General features: G+C 34.8%; 1 protein-coding gene across 2 annotated transcripts in view; it reads left to right on the top strand.

Annotated features, from left to right (window-relative positions):
* Positions 1 to 18,236, top strand: part of ADGRA1 (adhesion G protein-coupled receptor A1) — a 261,633-nt gene that overhangs the window by 192,323 nt on the left and 51,074 nt on the right. For both annotated transcript variants that reach the window (XM_051800658.1, XM_051800659.1), the window contains one exon: positions 17,523 to 17,730. In XM_051800658.1, coding sequence (XP_051656618.1) covers positions 17,523 to 17,730 — 208 coding nt within the window. The remainder of the gene's footprint in view (positions 1 to 17,522; positions 17,731 to 18,236) is intronic.

The following is an 18,236-nucleotide window of genomic DNA, read 5'->3' on the forward strand; positions in this document are numbered from 1 at the left end:
CCTTTAATGGCACAGCAGGTGAGGTTACCTGTTATAATCTGCAATGATGGGACTATAGTCTAGTTGTTGTATGTGGAGGTTGAAATGATTGTGGCTACTGCAGAGCTAACCACAGATTTAGAAAGAAGGAGAAAAAGAAGAGGATTGTAGTGTAGGGAAGAGGAAGAGTTCCATTTTAGTTGGTTTTGAGGCTTAGGAGTAGACAGATAATAATTACTCTTAAGAGGAAGAGAACCAGGAGAGACCTGAATCACAGAGTGAAAGAATAATAAGCAGTGCAATGCAATAGGTACAAATCTGTGGAGCATAACAAGTGGTGATGAGAATCCAACAGCAACATTGTATATTGAGCAATGTGATAGGATGAAAATAATATCTGAATATCAGACCAGTGTTCCAAATGTAAAGTAAAATGTAAAGTAAAATGTAAAAGACACACTTGTAAGTTTACTGTGTTCAAGAAGCATGTATTATTAAAAAATTTTGGTGAGACCTATTTTAGAGGAATGCAGTGGTGAGACTGAATAATTTCTCCTGGTTTTCAATTCGCTATCTGAAAGGCCTTTTCCCTGACTGTATAATCATAGAGTCATATTTTTTTTAACTTTGCTGTAAGTACTTTTTTGAAATGTAACAAGAAAATATCCATTAATGTTAGCAATGCTACTTTAACCCTATTAAGACATCTTTGACTCAAGGGTATAGACTCAAGTTCAGGGCAAAATGATTCACATCTGCTTATATTGTCATCTTGATTTACTTTTAAATTGTGTTTTATTTTATGATATTACATTGCAGCTCAATCTAGGAGTTAATGGATTATTACAGTTCTGTTAAATTCTGGTAACAATCCTATTTGTTTTCCCATTGTCATTTACCTTTGCCTGTGCAACCTTTTTGTTGGCAAAAAAAAAAAATTGTTCCTGGCTGAGTTTGTGGATTTGGAGCCCCAGGTTATATTTTATTCCTTTTTTTGCTTTCTACCTTTTGTCTCCCTTGAATTCTTCTGTTTTAACATTTAAACGTTATACACTCCCATTGTTGAAGATCGAAGTGCTATATAGAAATCCATTTCTTTTTCTTTGTTGCATGTAGTGTTCCTGTCAGTTCAGTTTAGTGTAACCTTAAAGAAGGGTTTGATTTCAGTATGTGCTTGATTTCACATTGCCTGTCACTGATAACAAATGTATCCACAGTGATCCAGGGCTGAATGCATTTCTGTGCTACTTCCTTTCTCAATCTTTTAGATATTATTCTATACTTATTTTTCTTTCTTTGTCCTCTGACCAACATTCTCCCATAAGTGAAATGTTTTAAAACTGAAAGAATTATATTAAAACTAAAACTTTTTATTATGTATTTTCCTCAGGTTTAGAATTCAAAAACCCTCAATCACAGATTAAAACTACTTTTAATAACATCAGATTCCTTATAGCCTCTGAATGTTTTAATTTTGAATACATTACACTTGACCAGTTTTCTTTTCTAATGTGTTTTTAGGGTCTGTGATGCAACAAGTGCTATACTATATACCGAACAGGAAATCTGCTGTAGTGTTTAGTTGTGGCACTTCCTTCCAGAGAAATGAGTGATTGCAGCATGTATCATTAATGTGTACATAGTTCAGTATGCAATATTTGCAGTATCTTTAGTAAATACAGGCTCTATTTAAGTTTTCTGGTTCTGACTTTTTTTTATAGTTGCTTATGTAAAAAGTAGCGTTACTAATTTATTATCTTTAGTTTGACTATACATTATATTTTTAATAGCTTAGACATCTTTTTTTTTCAGCATTTACATTCCTCTCTCTCCCCACTCTCATTGTACAAATGCACAAATGATATGTGTGTTTTAGGCTGTTGTGGACATTCTTGTTTTCCCTCAGAACAATACATCCTACTACTCTGCAAGCGGATCTGTTCATCATTGCCATTGTGTGTTTATGCAATGACAATCATAGAAATACAGAATAATTTATGTTGGAAAAGACCTCAAAAATCATTGAGTCTAGCCATTAACCTAGCACTGCCAATTCCACCAATTCTCCATGTCTCCAATTGCCACATCTACATGTCTTTTAAGTACCTCCAAGGATGTTGACTCAACCCCTTCCCTGGGCAGCCTGTTCCAACACCCGACATTTTCAGTAAAGACGTTTTTACTGATATCCCATATAAACCTCCCCTATTGCAGCTTCACGCCATTTTGTCTCATCCTGTCATTTGTTACTTGGGAGAAGAGACTGACCCCCACCTGTGTACAGTCTCCTTTCTCCAGGCTAAACAACTACAGTCAAATCTGACTATTTACTGAAAGAACGCTTGGTGATCAGAAGGATCTGAACTAGCCAGGTGGCAACTTTGTACTGATGACCAGTCATGCAATTGTGTGATGTTTCACAAGACATTGTAAATATGATATACTACTGTTACCTCATATTGTTTAGCTGTTTCAAAAGCAACTGAGACTTCTCTTTCTCTGTAAATTGAAATATTAAAAAAAAGCAAAACCAACTAACCAAAACAAGAACAAAACCTCCAAAAAACCCCTGCACAAAACCCAAACCTTGTAGTTTACTAGAATTAAAGGAATTTGTTTTATAATTCCCCAGCCCAGAAATTATATTCCAAGTTTCAGATTATTTTCCTGATGGAGAATTGCTGGCTGATACTTTTGGATGAACATGGATTAAGCTTTGTTTTTTAGGAAGAATCTGTATAGTGAGCATGCACTGATGATGTTAGTGGTACTACCCAAGATAATCAACAGCATCATTCAAATGTAAATTTTAGAAAATGGTTTAATAAGTATTCAAATGCAGTTTCCCCACAAGCTCCTCTATGAGTGTTACACTATCTCTTCTCTGTATGCTTTCTACATGTTCATTGGTTTAGGAATTTCAGTGGTCCTCACTGTATATTGACCAGAAGACTACCATTCACCTTTAATTTCTAAAAAAGTCATTGCATCTTTCTGAAGGTCTCCCAAGTCATACTTGGAATCAATGTATGGAGCTAAGTAATATTATGAAACTGAAAATATTTATTTGTTCATAAACCAGATTTTTACCTCAGGGTAATGCTGAATTTGTTGACTTAAATCATTGTTAGAAATGGTCTGCACAAATTCAAACTGATGCTGTATGTGGGAGACAGCTGGTTGTCATGGTAACTGTAGTGCAGCTTTTAATTCCACTTGGTGAGTAATGCTAACACAATGTTACTGAATAGACCGTGGCTTAGCAAGTACAAGTGTCTTGAATTCTCCATGTCGGTGTTACAAAGTAAGAAAAGGCTTTGTTCAGAAATACAGTCAGCATCCTTTTTAGCTCATTGCTTTTGAACAGAGATATTAAAAAATATATGTATTCTAAAAAGCTAGAGGATATCAAAACTATACAGAGAATATGTTTGTGGTGTGACCCTCAAAGAACCTCAATAAGGTAATAAAATTAAGAGACAGACCTTAAGATATCTATAACTAGTGAATATGATTTTGTTTTCTTATGACTGTTGCTGCATTTTTAATGTACATCTACTGAAGAAATGTAGGAATATAAAAATTTAAGTTGGCAGAAGAGCACAAAGTGGCCACTCAATTTTTATTTTTGTGTTTCTGTGCAGAAGAAAATAGGATATTAAGTAATTTAATTGTTAAAGTTGAGACATTGACTTAATGCTGTTCTTAAGAGAAGACCTTTGTTTTTCAGATAATGTGTCCTGTGTGAAAGAAACAAAAAGCAGCTGTAGGTGTAGTTGGGAAAGTGGGATCAAAATCCATTGATTAGTTTGCTAATGAGTACTTTCTAGGCCCTCGTCCTTACTATAAAAATACTTCTTCTTTGTGTTAGATAATAGAAAAGAACGAGAATACAGATTTTAGTAGTCTGTGCCCTTGGCAGCAGTGTTTCCATATCATTGTGGTTATATAGAGCTTCCAGGACTCAGAATTCCTGATGATAGAAAACCCTAAGTCTTTCTCGTTGCTGAGGTAGACAATTTGGGACTCTGCCAGTTTTTCACAAATACACTGTCTTTCAGCTAATAATGTTAGTTATTAATTTAGGATATCATGTTAGTCCTTCACTTGGCATGAGAGGCTCAGTTTTTTTCTGTATTGATTTTTTCCCCTTTTTCTACTTGAGAACATTTCTTTCAGATCCTCAATCCTAAATAATTAATTCATACTCTCAGGTACTCATGTCATCATCTGGTAGTAGCAGTAGTAAAAGTCTAGAAATGCATGTGTAGGATTCAGCAAAGTACTTCCATCCTATTTAATGCAGCAAGTAAAACTGGAAGGTCCAAGAGAAAAAGATAGTGAAATGGTGAACATATTAAGTTTTTATGTTAGAAAATGAACATTGCTACTGTCTAAAATAAAGGCATATCAGTTTAATAGGAGACTGGAAGTGATTCAGCAAGAGTGATAGCACACTTAAAAAAAAAATCCATCAAATATGGCAGTGGAAGTCCTTGAGAATGTCTGAATTATACACACTGTTGTTGTGCCTGACTGATAAAATGAAGCCCTTTAAAATAAAGACCTTTGATAAAAATTTTTGAAGACATTAAATATACTGATGTCAGAAGAATTGACCTTTATGGAAAAAGATTAGAAAATCAGTAGAGCAAGAGGGGAAGATCAAAAATATTCAAACCATTGTGAATGCCTGCATAGAACAATGTATAACAATTCATTTTTCTGCTGATTAAATTGCAGATTTGCTGCTTATATAACTAATTTACAAGATTTTAAAAGTGAACACTTCACGGCATATAGATCTCTATTTCTAATGAACATGTTGCTGTTACTTTTTCGAAATGCAGGCCCTGCAGCACTAACACTTGAAAACTTCTATTAATGCAAAAGCCATGAGCAAGACATGGCTACTACTCCTGTAGTAGATTGCAAACTGAAAGCAGCTTTATATTTAGAAGAATTAAGATAATTATTCCCTTTTGTTTGATCTAAAAAATGGGAAGAGGAGACTGAAGTTCTCAGTCTTTATTTATTACTCTAAGAGTTTCATCCCATATAACTTTAGCTAGGTTAGCACCTATCTGAGTATTTAAAGGAATCTATTATATCAGAAATCTATCACATTATATTAGGAATCCTCATTCTCAGCAATCACTGAATGGGAATGAGGGGATGCTTCTCCTGAGCTTAGTTCAGACCTCAGCTGGATTCATTCACTATGTAAGAAGTCTTGGTGTCTCAAAGGCATTCACTAGAGTGAGACTGATAGAGTGCATACTGCCCCAAGTATATTATACCATCCTCACCCAATACAAACTATGAGTTTTCAAGTTAGAGATCATTGATGACAAGTACTGATAATGTGTGTAGTATTTTAAAATCCTAATTGGAATCATCATTAGTCAGCTTTTAGAAATGAAATTACTTAAAATATGTCAAGTGACTATTTTTGTGGTAACAAAGAAAAAAATTGTACACGTGCTTAGGTGGTTTCTTAGCATCTGTAAAACATTAAAAAATAAGAGTTAGGTTTCTTCCAACCTTCTTCAGCTCACAGGAATATAAAGTGATCAGTAGATTGGTGGACTGATTTTCTCTATTCTTTTTCAGTCCAATTCTCAAGAAATTAAGACAGAAACAAAGGCTCACATCACCACTGTGGCACAAATTTGGACCCACTAGTGCTGATAATTATCTCATGTAAATGTAGCCTTGGATAAATTCATTTAATACTTATGGTCTCTTTCTTGATACACAAACATATGTACCAAATCCACAGTTTTAGTCTAACTAGGTATTCAGCACAGCATTTGGCCAGAACTGAACTTTAAAGGTGAAATTTTGACTAATATTTCATATTCATACTGAGCTCAGTATCTTGCCTTTTGCATCTATGCTGGGTGTGTCAGAATCCTGAAGATGTGTGAGAGATTTACAGAGCAGGGATATGATTTTGCATGGGAGCTTTGGGGAGTAGCAGCTACTCAGAACTTCAGGCACTGACAGTAGTAGAGTGTGTCTTTTTCATACTCAACATCTCAATTATAAGAATTCTCTTAAAATGTCACTTGCCATCATTGATCCACTTTACCACCAAGCAGCTTGAGGGACTTGAGTACTTTCATCCAAATGTGAGTACATGTCTGTGACTCAGAACCTGTCTCTTGCTGATGTAACTATTGTTACTTCATTCACTTTTTTTACATTTCTTTTCACGACACATACTTTCTGACTTTACTGTAGAAGCTAATAAATTTATTGAGTGGCCGAAATTCAGGAAGCAAATTATTGTTTTGGCAGACTAAATTATTGTTTTGGAGACTAAAATATATCATTTCTCAAAATGGAAAAAAGAGTTTTGGAACAGAAGAAGAAATTGTATTTGCTTCTCTTGAGGACATGTACTTTCTTGACTGTTGTGAGAATAGTGAACTTGTATCCTGTAATAGAGTGAAGGAAGGTGTGACTATGCATACATGAACTACAGAAAAGGCAATCTTACTGCTTTTGTTTTTCAAATACTTAACTGTCTCTATATAACAAAGCAAAGGAATGTAGTGATCTTGCATCTGCTTCTAGAAATGTGTGCCTTGCCCAAGTTGTGTCTTGCAAGAGTAATAATGCTGGATCTGAATTGTTTAATGACTATAGGCAAGAGGGATCGTTCTTGAGGATAATATCCAAATGATTCGAAATCTGCAGAATACTGAGTGATTTCATGTTGTGGAAAGTTTAAATTCACTTCCTAAAAGACCCAAAATGCTAAAACTCTTTTCAGTGGTTTCAGCTTTCCTTCAGTATCAGAGAGGGGCAATGTTTCAATAGTTGTTGAGTAGCAATGTCAGCATTTCTTTGCAGTAATCTTTATGAAAAGGCAGCACTAGAAAAACACTTAATACTTGGACTTATGTACATTATATGCAATTTAGAAGCTCACTTTGCCTCAGGAAAATTATATCAAAATATTATTAAAAATTTCTGAATTAATCTTTTTCACTACATTCCCACTTATGTTATTAAATGAACTTTATATTTATCTAACTTAACTAAGTGTGAATACCACGTCAGTCAAATTAGAAATCCTATCACCTACTATAATTAAATAGTTGTAATATTCAATCACTTTGAATTACTGTATTACCTAATGGTTATATCACTCTGTACTCATAAATGGATACACACAAATTACCTAAGGCTTTAGGAAAATCATAAAAATCTGTAATTGTATGTACTGCACTCTATTAAAATGCATATGAATTTTGTTTAGTACAGAGTGAATTTTCTTATGCACATAAGCCACCTATTAGCCCCTCTTTTTTTAATTAAATTGTGCTTCTCCGACTTTAAAAATATCTTTGTTAACACTTTATGTCTGATTGCTGGGAAATATTCTCTTTGTTCTCATTCATAATATTTTCCTATATATTATAATTATGAAGCTATGCAGAAAGACTGTTATGAGGCCTACATTAACTACATTAACACAATTCATATAGTTCAAAAAACAAATTAAAAATTGTCATAGCAAAAAACTCATGTGTACCAGTTTACCCAAGTCAGAATTCACTACTGCATTTTCTGAACTGCTAATATTTATGTATATTTGAATTTGGTGGTCAATCAGCTGTAGAAGGCATTTGGTTAGTTAGGTATTCTGTATAATTATGATGCCCCTCCTAAGATCCATGATAGCTTTGTAATTATGTAGCTGAATGTTCCACATAGCTCATGCGATCATTTCTTGTGTCTTTATATTTTAAAATTCTAACAGTTTAGCAGAAGTCCATCCCATCCTCTGAGTGCATCTGCAACTACTAAAACAACAGTCTCATCAATGTAATAAAATTGAATATGCTTATCATCTTTCCAGAAAAATTTTGCATATTTAATGCCTGAAGATGAATTGAGCTTCTAAATAAAAAGGAAAAATACTCCTTCATTGCAGGCTGCTCAGAGGAAAATGCAGTATTTCTAGGAGCTAATGCATCCCTGAAGGGCCCAGTGAACCAAACTCCTAATAGGGTGAGTCTTCCTGTAGAGCGCACTGCCAGAAGCCATCCTTTTTAAAAATGAAGCTGCAGTGAGTCTCTGGGGGTCCACAGAAAAACAACGGAAAGTTACAGTGTGAATTTTGGAGTGTGTCCAAAATCCTTTAAGACTTCAAGGATCTTCCCCAAAAACTCAGTAAATTCCAATTGAAAACTCAAAAGCCACCCTTAAGAACCCTTAGGGGTTCCTAGGAGGATGAATTTTATGCATTTTCTGGCATAACTCTTTGCATTATGGCAAGTCTATTGCAAACTCTGCTTGACTTGCAATAAGGAGCCCTAAATTGAAGCAGTCATGTAGTGCTGTCTGGAAAACCTAATAATTAACATTATAATAAATCATATTGTGTTTTATATCCGATTGATATAATGTTGTTCCCTCATTATTGCTTTCTGTTGTGCTTTACAGTGGGTTTTTTTATGTAGACAACATTTAGGCAAAAGGTACATTGCCATAAAATGGTAAAACTTGGAAATTTTAAACTGGGATTGTTCATGTGGAGTTTTGAAATACACAAAAAATATACTAACAAATTGTCAGTGGTAAGTCATTTACAAGTGTGGTTCTTCATGCTTTTTCTTACATTATATCTACTGAGGCAATAATGTTTGAGGTTGTCTGCAGATTCACTGTGTTTTCTGAAGCTTTCGCAGAATCACCTGTTTAAAATGATACTCAAGTTGCTCCAAAGTCTTTCTTTGAAGTCACCACATCATCACAGTTAAATATTATGCCCCTATAGGTGCAACCTGATTGTATAGGAGATTGCTAGCTGACCCAATAGTGTAATGAAAGGACTTTTATTATTGCCTTTTATTCAGAGCCATGAGGTTACCCAGTAGTGCTACTATTGATCCTACTGCAAATTAAAGAGATCTTAATTTTATATTCTATTTCAGGTATAGTAGATCTGGTAGTCTTGTTTAGGAGTGGTAGGGCAGTGATTAGGGTGATTCCATTTTTATTGATTCTATTTTAAGAGCGTTCGTGTGGATGTCAGTAGTTACCTGTGACCAGTATTGCTGTCATGACCATCACACAGTATAGGAGACAGCTTTTGTAAGTTTAGTGCTGAAGATCTCTTCAATTTTAAGAACAAATAGTAAGAAGCAATAGAAATATGTCTGTCTTCATTTTTTTATTTTTCTCTCTGAGATCTGTGTTTATTTGTTTTATTTTTAGACATTAATTCTAAACTTTCTAAAACAGGTATCTACATTAAATAAGTGGCCCAGTTTTCAAGTTTGTTGCCTGCAGCTCTTACGTGTCCAACATGTTTTCAAAAAATTTATTTCTCAAACAGATAATACAGTGTCCATGCTCAATTTTATCATTGCATTTGAATCTACCATGACACTATAGGTTTTTCAACTCTTTTTCTTCTTAGTGAGAGTTAACTCACTATATTTATATATAGTAGTTATATTAACTATATACTGGTGATGTAAGTAGAAGTAGAAAGTTCAAAAATTCCTTTAATCAGGAAATTCTTGAGTTCTTAAAAGGAATTTTAGACACTTCTTTTAAAATGGAGAAATAAAACTTTTTTAACTGCATGATGTAATTCTGTCATAAAGCTTTCGAATACCCTCTCAAGAATAGGTAAATATTTGTGTGTCCATAGTGCCTGAAAACTATCCTGTCCTCTCTGTTATAAACTCTAGGAAACATTTGCATACTTTTAAGTCTGCATTTTTGCTCTTGACTAATGCCCTATTTGTCCTTGTACTCATGCTGGCTATTTGCTTACATTACTTTAGATGTCTCTGCTTTTTTTAAAGACAACAGGCACAGCATCTTCTTTCATTTTGTCAGGCTAACAAAGCTAAACTCTTTTACTCTGCACTTGTGAAACAAATTATTCGTTCTAACGATGCTATTAACCGTCTCTTACACCCGTTCTGTTCTGGACTGATTTTTCCTCAGCCTAGTTGATCAAAGTCATGTAATATCTTTCTAATTAGACCTTTAAAATCAGAATATTTCCATGGAAATGAGTCATCTTGTATGTTCTGGACTGTATTTGTCTTCTTCTTTAATTGTTAAATCATAGTGGCTCTGAGTCATCCTGTGATCAACCAGTGCTTTCACGTCCTTTTCCTTGGCTGTTGCTTTCCAAAGTGATCTGTTTCACCAGCTTATAATAGACAATCTTATTATAAAGATGTAAAACATGATTTTGAACGTTGTCTTAGATGAAATTCCTCTTTGTTTCAAGGTCAGAAAATAAAAATTGGGAGTCTTTAAGCTGATTTTCATAGAAACTTCGCATATATTCACTCCAGCTTGTCTTCCCCTTTCAAAGTAAATAATTGTATTATCAGTCGTAGCTTGTTCCTTTTTCACCTGGAACTAATTGTTACTAATCCATGATGTCTCAGAAGAAATTAGGGGTGAATTGTATTGTCTTGTCTAGAAAAATAGTTATAGAGGAGAACTATCATTTGGGTCTGGCATTATTTACCATTGGTAAACCTACACTGTTTCCTTTTGTGTTCTTTTTCTTCAATCTCTTTTTTTTTTTGTCTCTTTTTCTCTTACAATTGCAGATACAATTGCAGTTGTTGCATGTAGTTTGTGCATATTTTCATTTTCTTAGAACAAAATTATTACATTTTCTTACCACATTTTCATGAACGCATGAATTATGAAGTCCTAAATGCTGACCTATGGTTTGGAGGACTAACAAATGAATGCAGAAGCAACTCTGGGTGGTTCATATAAAAGTGCCAGGACACCATATTTTTCATGCCATTTACTAGTCAACTCTTTCAAACTCTTTAAAAACAGCCTGTCTTTAGACATGGGAGGAGACCAATATGGCAGCAGCAGCTGTGAGTGATGTTGAAAACTGTGCAGTAAAGTTATTCATTTGTGCATAAGTCTATACTATTATCTACATGCCAAACTTGTTCACTCATTCATCCTTACTGCAGGTCATTTTACAGAGCAGTCGTTTTTGCTTTATGACCAACTTTGTAGACATCCATCCCCCTAAAAAAAAAAATGAAATTGCAGTTGTCCTTTGATTTTATGTGTCAGTTCTGTCAAAGATTTGTATGACAATATTCAGCTCTTACTGAATTTGCTTTGACATTTATGGTAATGTTTACATTCTTCTCAATATTGATTGTAACACTGTCTCCATGTAAACATCAACACTTTCATTGAGGTTAAATAAAAAATGTATTACCTGATTCTTTCTACAGGGCAGCTCTACTTCTTTCCTTGTCTTTTTAATGTAGATCTGAAGAACTTAAATGCTATTGAAACTTAAAATACTATTTTGTTTCTCCCTTTCTGTAGTCCTCCTGATTTTACTCATTGTCCTTTTTGATCTGCTTATCCATTCTTGATCTGGTACGTCCCATTAACTTTTATCAGTTAATTTCCTGAGTTTTCCAGATTTTCAAATATGAAATATAAAATCCTAATGTGGAGGTTACTTTCATTTTTTACTTTTATTAGAAAAGAGTTGCTGATAATCAGGTTTTCCAGATAATTTTATATTACATCTTTTCTAAAATTTCTGTGCTGTTTGCTAAATCTAACATTTCTATAGCATGACTCTAGAAAACTTATTATTAATTAGTGAGAACTTTAGACATTGTTTTAAACTTTTTATATGATTTACCTATATTTGGTTTTGATTCCATATTTTCACTGTGCATTAAACCAGCTTTTATGCCTGGCTGGAACAAAGATATCTTGGACTCTGTATTTAGTTTTCCAGATATTGAGATGGATGTGGACTGCGGCATTACTGCATAATGACTTTATCACATAATAATCACAACATGCTTAGCAATTTCATCTCAATAGCCAGGTGATTTTATGTTGCATTTTTGGAGGTATTGCTTCATTTCTCCCTGGGAATCTATATAAATTCTGCTTTTTCACTTCCTAGTCATCCCCGAGCCTGTCCAGACTTGTGTTTTAACAGCATTCTAAAAAGGATAGTTAAACCATGACAAATTAGGAACAAGATTAAGCAGATAAGTTAACATGACTGGGGAACTACTTTCCTTGCTTGGCGTCATCCCATTAAAAAAAAAAAAAAGGCAATCCGATCTCTTTTAGAACCAGGCAAATTGTTTATCTTGTTAAAGGCATATTCCAACTAGCATTGTTTCCATTCTTTTTACAGAACCTTTATTTGGTATTTTCCTAGATGGTAAAAATTTTTTAGCCTTTTTTGTTGATACTTTTCATACCAGAAAAACAGATCAGAACTCATGTACAGACTAACTAAAGCCTCATAGTGCTGGGCCAAGTGCCTGTCCTTGTCTCATGTATCTTGTGCTAAGATAATTCCAGAGAAGTGTTGGTCAAATACCTACCAGCAAAGACAGCTGAAAAAACAATTTTGCCCTTTTTTTATTGTGTTAACCACTAAACTTTTAACATAAACCCCAAACTGAAATCTTCAATTGCTTCTAAGGATCTGCTGTCTTATTTGAGGGACTAAATAAAATCTATTGTATATGCATAAATAATTTATTTGCTTGGTTTTATTACGATGACCACACTGTTAACTCAGTCAACCCATATTTAATAATATAGGCTATTACCCATAGAGCTTAGTTTTTACTTTTTTTTACTGCTACAGTAACTTTATATAGCTTATGCCTATTTTGGCAACACCTTTGTATCTTTAATAATCTAATATATGGTGTCTTGCATCTGAATCCATACAGCACCTTGTCAGATTCTTTAAAATCTGGAAACAGTTGAGGTGCTTTTCCAGTTCTCTGCCAGATGTTCAGGTGAATTCATTTACTTCTTTTTTTTTTCCCCTCTGACTTGTTGTTTAGATACTGGTTTTTAAGTTAAGGAAATTGCTGACTGGAAAAATATACCTTATGACTGCTCTGAGGACTCAAAATTGGATAGTTTCCTATGAAATGTATTTTATATCAAAGAGAAATACTGTGCCCAAACTCAATATCAGTCTAGTATCAAAGCATACACAAGGAAGAGCTACTGAAAATAATTTGATTTATGTCATTCCACAGTGGTTACAAAGTATGTTTCTTGATAATAATTTTTTTATGAGTATGGTCTCTGAATATCATGCTAAATTTCAGACAAGTAGAATATAGTAATGGGAAAGCAATGCTGCAAATGGGAGCAGGTCTTTTAAAGGAATTATGATGTAGAAAGGCCAACATATCACAAAGGCACCTAAGGCAAGAGGCTGTCTTTCCTAAACACTTAAAAACTCCTTGTAAATGCTAGCATTAATTATAAGGAATGGACTGCTACCAGAATAAAATTGCCTGTGGAAAAACTTCACTTTAAATCTTTCGGTTTTCCCTTAAAACATTTTTAGTAAGGGACACACATGCATGAGCTGCAAGAATGCCAAGAGTCTGTAGCTCTCAATATCCTGAGGACCATTTCCTCTTTAGGATGAGATTTTCCATTCAAATTTAAAACTTTTAGAATCCAGTTGAATTTGTTTGTGCTGTTTTGGTGCCTCAGATATTTTGAAAAATTCCACACACAGACAAAAACAGCTCTGAAATGGACACAAAAAATGAAACTTCAGAAGTACTTATAAAACTGTACTATTCAAATTATGATTCAGAGTTTAAAGCACCCTTTCATTTGCCTTTTTGGAAAGTTGATCAGCTTCCAAGAAGTCTTTTAGAAGCAAGGAGTCCTAGGAGCCCTCCCAGAAAATCCTCAGAGCTGGTTTAGAGCTGATAAGCCCTCTTTCCACGGCTGCAGGTCATACAGCAGATTTTCAAATATCTGGGCAGATGACATGGAAGATATCTGAGAGGGTTTGAAATTTGCAGCATTGCTATCATATTTATGTGCAAATGGGTGGATGTCTGTGGATAGCTTTCATTTTAAAACACTGGCATTTTTCAGCAGGAAAATACTCCTTAGAAGAATCTGCACTATGTTCAGGATTTCTAATCAATGCCAGTACAATCCAGTTAATAGGACTAAAAGTGAAATGGAGTCATGACAGGATTATTGACATTCTGTTTGGAAAACACTCACAGAATGTCTAAATCCTGACTAGTGAATTGCTGACACAAACTCTAAGCTTTTCCAGGGAAAATATGAGATGCCAGTGCTGGCCTATGTCATTGTAAAGCTACATCTCCTATGATGATTCTGTCTCTATTGCTCTTTCTCCCCTCTCAAAGGTGCAGCAGCTTTCTGAGATGCTGCCACTAGCATGCTCAGAAATGTTAGTTCTTATGTGATGTGGCAATATGTTGCCCAAATAAAAAAATTTAAAATGAGATGAGTTATGTGGATTTTGAAGCTCCTGAAACACAGTCATTGACTCAAAATTTGATGTTGCTGTCATTGGTTTTAATAATACCTGTACCCAAATTGTGTTTCATCTCTGAACTCCTGGAGCATCTTGCAGAGCAAAATAAATACCATCATTTTTATTTCACCAAGTGAGAGGGAAACTTAGGCAAGAGTGGAGAACTGACATATTCATCTCCACACATAAGATTAACAGAATCCAAAACTGAACCTCCAGTCAGGCTCCATCCATCCACAATAACAGGGATTGCCTAAATGTTCAGGTTATCTCTCTCTTGTGAATAATGAGTAATACTATTGAAAATTCTCACACATCTTAGATAAAAAATATGTTCACAAATATTTATTCATATTTTTAAACAGCATTGTGAATATGTGGGCCCTCTCACTGTGTATTAATATCCAAGCACATGATCTTGTTGGCAGGCATGTTGCTGTAGCAGACAGTTGGATGTTTAATTTTGTGAAATTTCTGCGTGAAGTATATATTTGACGTGCAATGAGTAGTTTGACTTTATAAGTACATTTTTCCAGTCAAAGAATAGCCCAGTCCCTTTGCCCTTCACCCCACCAGACTGCCTGCACTCAAAAGAAATTGAAATAACAGGTATACACAGGGCAGTATTCACAATAAAATTGCATTCCAGGAAGTGACTGTAGGCACTATTTGGCAAAGTTTATTAAATAGTTTATGTTATGAGTATTCATATTCTTGGTACATTTTAAAGAGATAACTAGGGAAAAACACTCTCCTGAAGCCTAATCAGGAAAGCGTTTTCTATAAATGTGTCCTTTTGTCGAGTAAATAATTTGATGTTGCTGCATGTTTGAGATTTGCTCAGTCAGCCCGAGCAGTGCAACCAGTCCACACTAATTCCATTTGTAGGCTGTGTGCAGCTTTTCTTTGCTGCATTCGGCTTTGCCCCTGTGGTGCAAAGCTGTAACCTGTGGGTAACATTTGGGGCACCATGATCAGGTTCCTTCCTTTCATGCTGTGCAGTGAAGGATCTCTTTGTGGGCAGAGACAGGGCAGTGGTGAGGAGGTGAGGGGTGGATACCACCTTGGTCTTTCCCCAGTTGTGTGACCTGCCTTCAGACCTGCACATCAGGTACCTGTGCTTCAGGTGTCTGCAGCCTCTTCTCTGCACCTTGTCAGTACCACAGGCGAGCTCTGTCTACACCATTACTTTTTCCTACTAGTATCAGTAAGTCCTAATGGAGAAGAAATTAGAGAATCACAATAAATTAGATGATTCCCCCTCTTAGCAAAAGTGCTATAAACCTGTAGTTTTCTCTGGTTTGTTTAGGACTGCTTTTGTCAAGTCATAGCATACTGTTGCTTAACCCAGTGCCTTTAGCTGTTGGTTTCATTATCATAAGCTTATTCATATGCTTCTATCTTTCTCTTTTTATGTATAATGACTTATTAGTGTAATTTAATATATCATTGTTATTGCTTTTTCCAGTACAGAATAATAATAAAAATCCAGTATAAATATAAAGTTAATCACACTGTAACTTCTCTTACACTTCTGTACCTCTCCAGGTAAGTTCTCAACAGTGGCCTGGGGTTTGAAAAATGACACTTCTAAAAAATGCTGTGCATAGTTATTGATAATACTTTTATGGCCAAATGGTTTCATCAGAGGTTCAGCATATGCAGATACTTTAGGATATCATAGAGTAAAATATGTCTTTTTCAGAAGCATGAGATAAAGCCTATTATAACAGCTTTAGTGAATTAAACAGTGGAAACAATCTAAGGATGAGTGCTTGATGTTTAGCTCAGTTGATTCCAATTAAAGCCTTCACAGTAATTTAAAAAATCTAAAGTAGAAATGTTTTGTTGCTGTTTGCTTTTTTTTTCCTGAGTGTTTTCAGTAGCAGCATCACCTAGATTAAATACTTATGTAGAAAATTATTTTTTGGCATTTTTATTGTTAAAATTGGAAAATATTCCCAAAAGATATATGTATATGCACATATACAAGAAAATTGTACAGAAGTCTTTATCTCTTTATTTAAGCATCTGAATGACATCACAGACTGCTCATGCTTTTCTCCTATATTTATTGTGTGGTCAGTAGATGCTTCTCATATTCATTTTAGTTTGCTGATCTGTGTTGTACCTTTTATCTCTCATATATATTTCTCCCAGTGCATGGATGTATATTAATGTCATGTTTGTTTATATGATTGTGAAGATTATTGTTTTACTTTGGAAAGAGGTAGTGCACATGTGCTATGAGTAAACTGTGATAATCTATGTAAATTATGTGCACAGAGCGATACTCTGCCCTTGGGGGAAATGCAAATTAGAACATTTTGTAGTTTGTTTGTTTTTAAATACATACACTTTTCACTTCAAGGCTTAGGACAGACTCCCTGTTTATTTTCCCATTGCTCATCATTTCTTATTCCTTGTAAATATCTTAGTCTGTAATGATTAGTTTGCTACTTTGTCAGAAAAAAAATACTTGATGAGTGAGGTCCTCAGAACACAATGTTTAGTGGATTTTATAGCTCTGCTGTAAGGGAATTATCTGCTTGTAAAAGGATGTATAACACTCTCACGACTCAAAGCCATTATAGTGATCTGACAGTCTTCATTCATTTTCTCCCAGTGCTGTCTCGTTTTCTTTTTTTATATTAACGTTTGTAATATTTTTTAATCCTGCATTACTAAAACATAGTTAACTGATTTTCCTTATAGGAAGCAAGAAAAACATATTCATAAAATGTGGTGTTTACTAGACTTGCAGTTCTCTGCAGATGTAATTTTTTTTAATAATAAAATTATTTTTATACTTTTTAAGTACCCTTTCAGAGAAATGTTTTAATGTAAGTTGTCCGATTCTATTTTAAGTGAAGGAGAAAACCTGGTAGAGGTTGTCTCTTTAAATCAGATCTGCAGCGTTGATGGACCCTCTAGCAGGCACGGTAAGAACCATTCTCACCTCTGCAGCAGGGAGCTTGACCATATAGACTCTCACATTCAATCAAAACCTTTTCCGTTTTAATATGCACTGTACCAATCCTATTCCCATGGTTACAGCTCGTGCTTCTTTGGTTGCTTCCAGTCTGTTGGAAAAGAAAGGCAGCATACATTTCTTGTACAGGAGTTTAAAACATCATGAAAGCAACCCTGTTGTGATTTGCATTTTAAATGTTTCTTTTTTTTTCTCATTGTACAGAATGCTGTAGCAGTAGCTTCAGTTCATTTGCCACAGTCTGTCTTCTCTCCGTCTTCAGCCTGGCAATCTGTTGATAACTCCACTTGCAAGCTGCAGTTTATTGTCTTTCGGAATGGAAAACTCTTTCCTAGCACAGGAAACTCATCAAATCTTGCAGACGATGGGAAACGTAGGACGGTTGCCACACCAGCTGTTTTTGCTAAAATAGGTGAGAAGCTGTTATGCATTATTTTCTTTAATCTAAAAGCTGCGGTGTACTTGATTATGTAGAGAATAGAGGGGTAGAGTATACAGTGGGCTGAGAGGCTGCAAACAGTCTCTGTCTTTAGTACGATGTTTGCAATTGCTCCTATCTGCACGATTTCATTCAGATTGTCCTGCGAATAAAGGAATGCACTTGCGCTATGGTTAAAATGCAATTTCTGGACTGCTGTTTGTTGACAGTGTTGTTCGAGATGCTTGCTGCTTAAAGCAGGATGCTATCGGAAGGAGCCTTATTTTACTCTTTACAATGAAAATTGCAGTGTTAGTATCCCAGGCACTGATAGCAATAAGGCTTTTGGAGTGGGAGTAGTGCCCTGTTGCATTTATCAATACTCAGCAGTATACTTTCTGATACGATGGATGTAAAACAGGTGTTGTTACAGACTTTTGTCTAAATAAGATATATTGTATGTGCTACTGAGTAATTATTTTGATTAATTATTCACCCAG

The sequence above is a fragment of the Manacus candei genome, unplaced genomic scaffold (genome assembly GCF_025592945.1).
Source record: "Manacus candei isolate 608988 ecotype Guabito, Panama unplaced genomic scaffold, ASM2559294v1 h1tg000050l, whole genome shotgun sequence".
NCBI lineage: Eukaryota > Metazoa > Chordata > Aves > Passeriformes > Pipridae > Manacus > Manacus candei.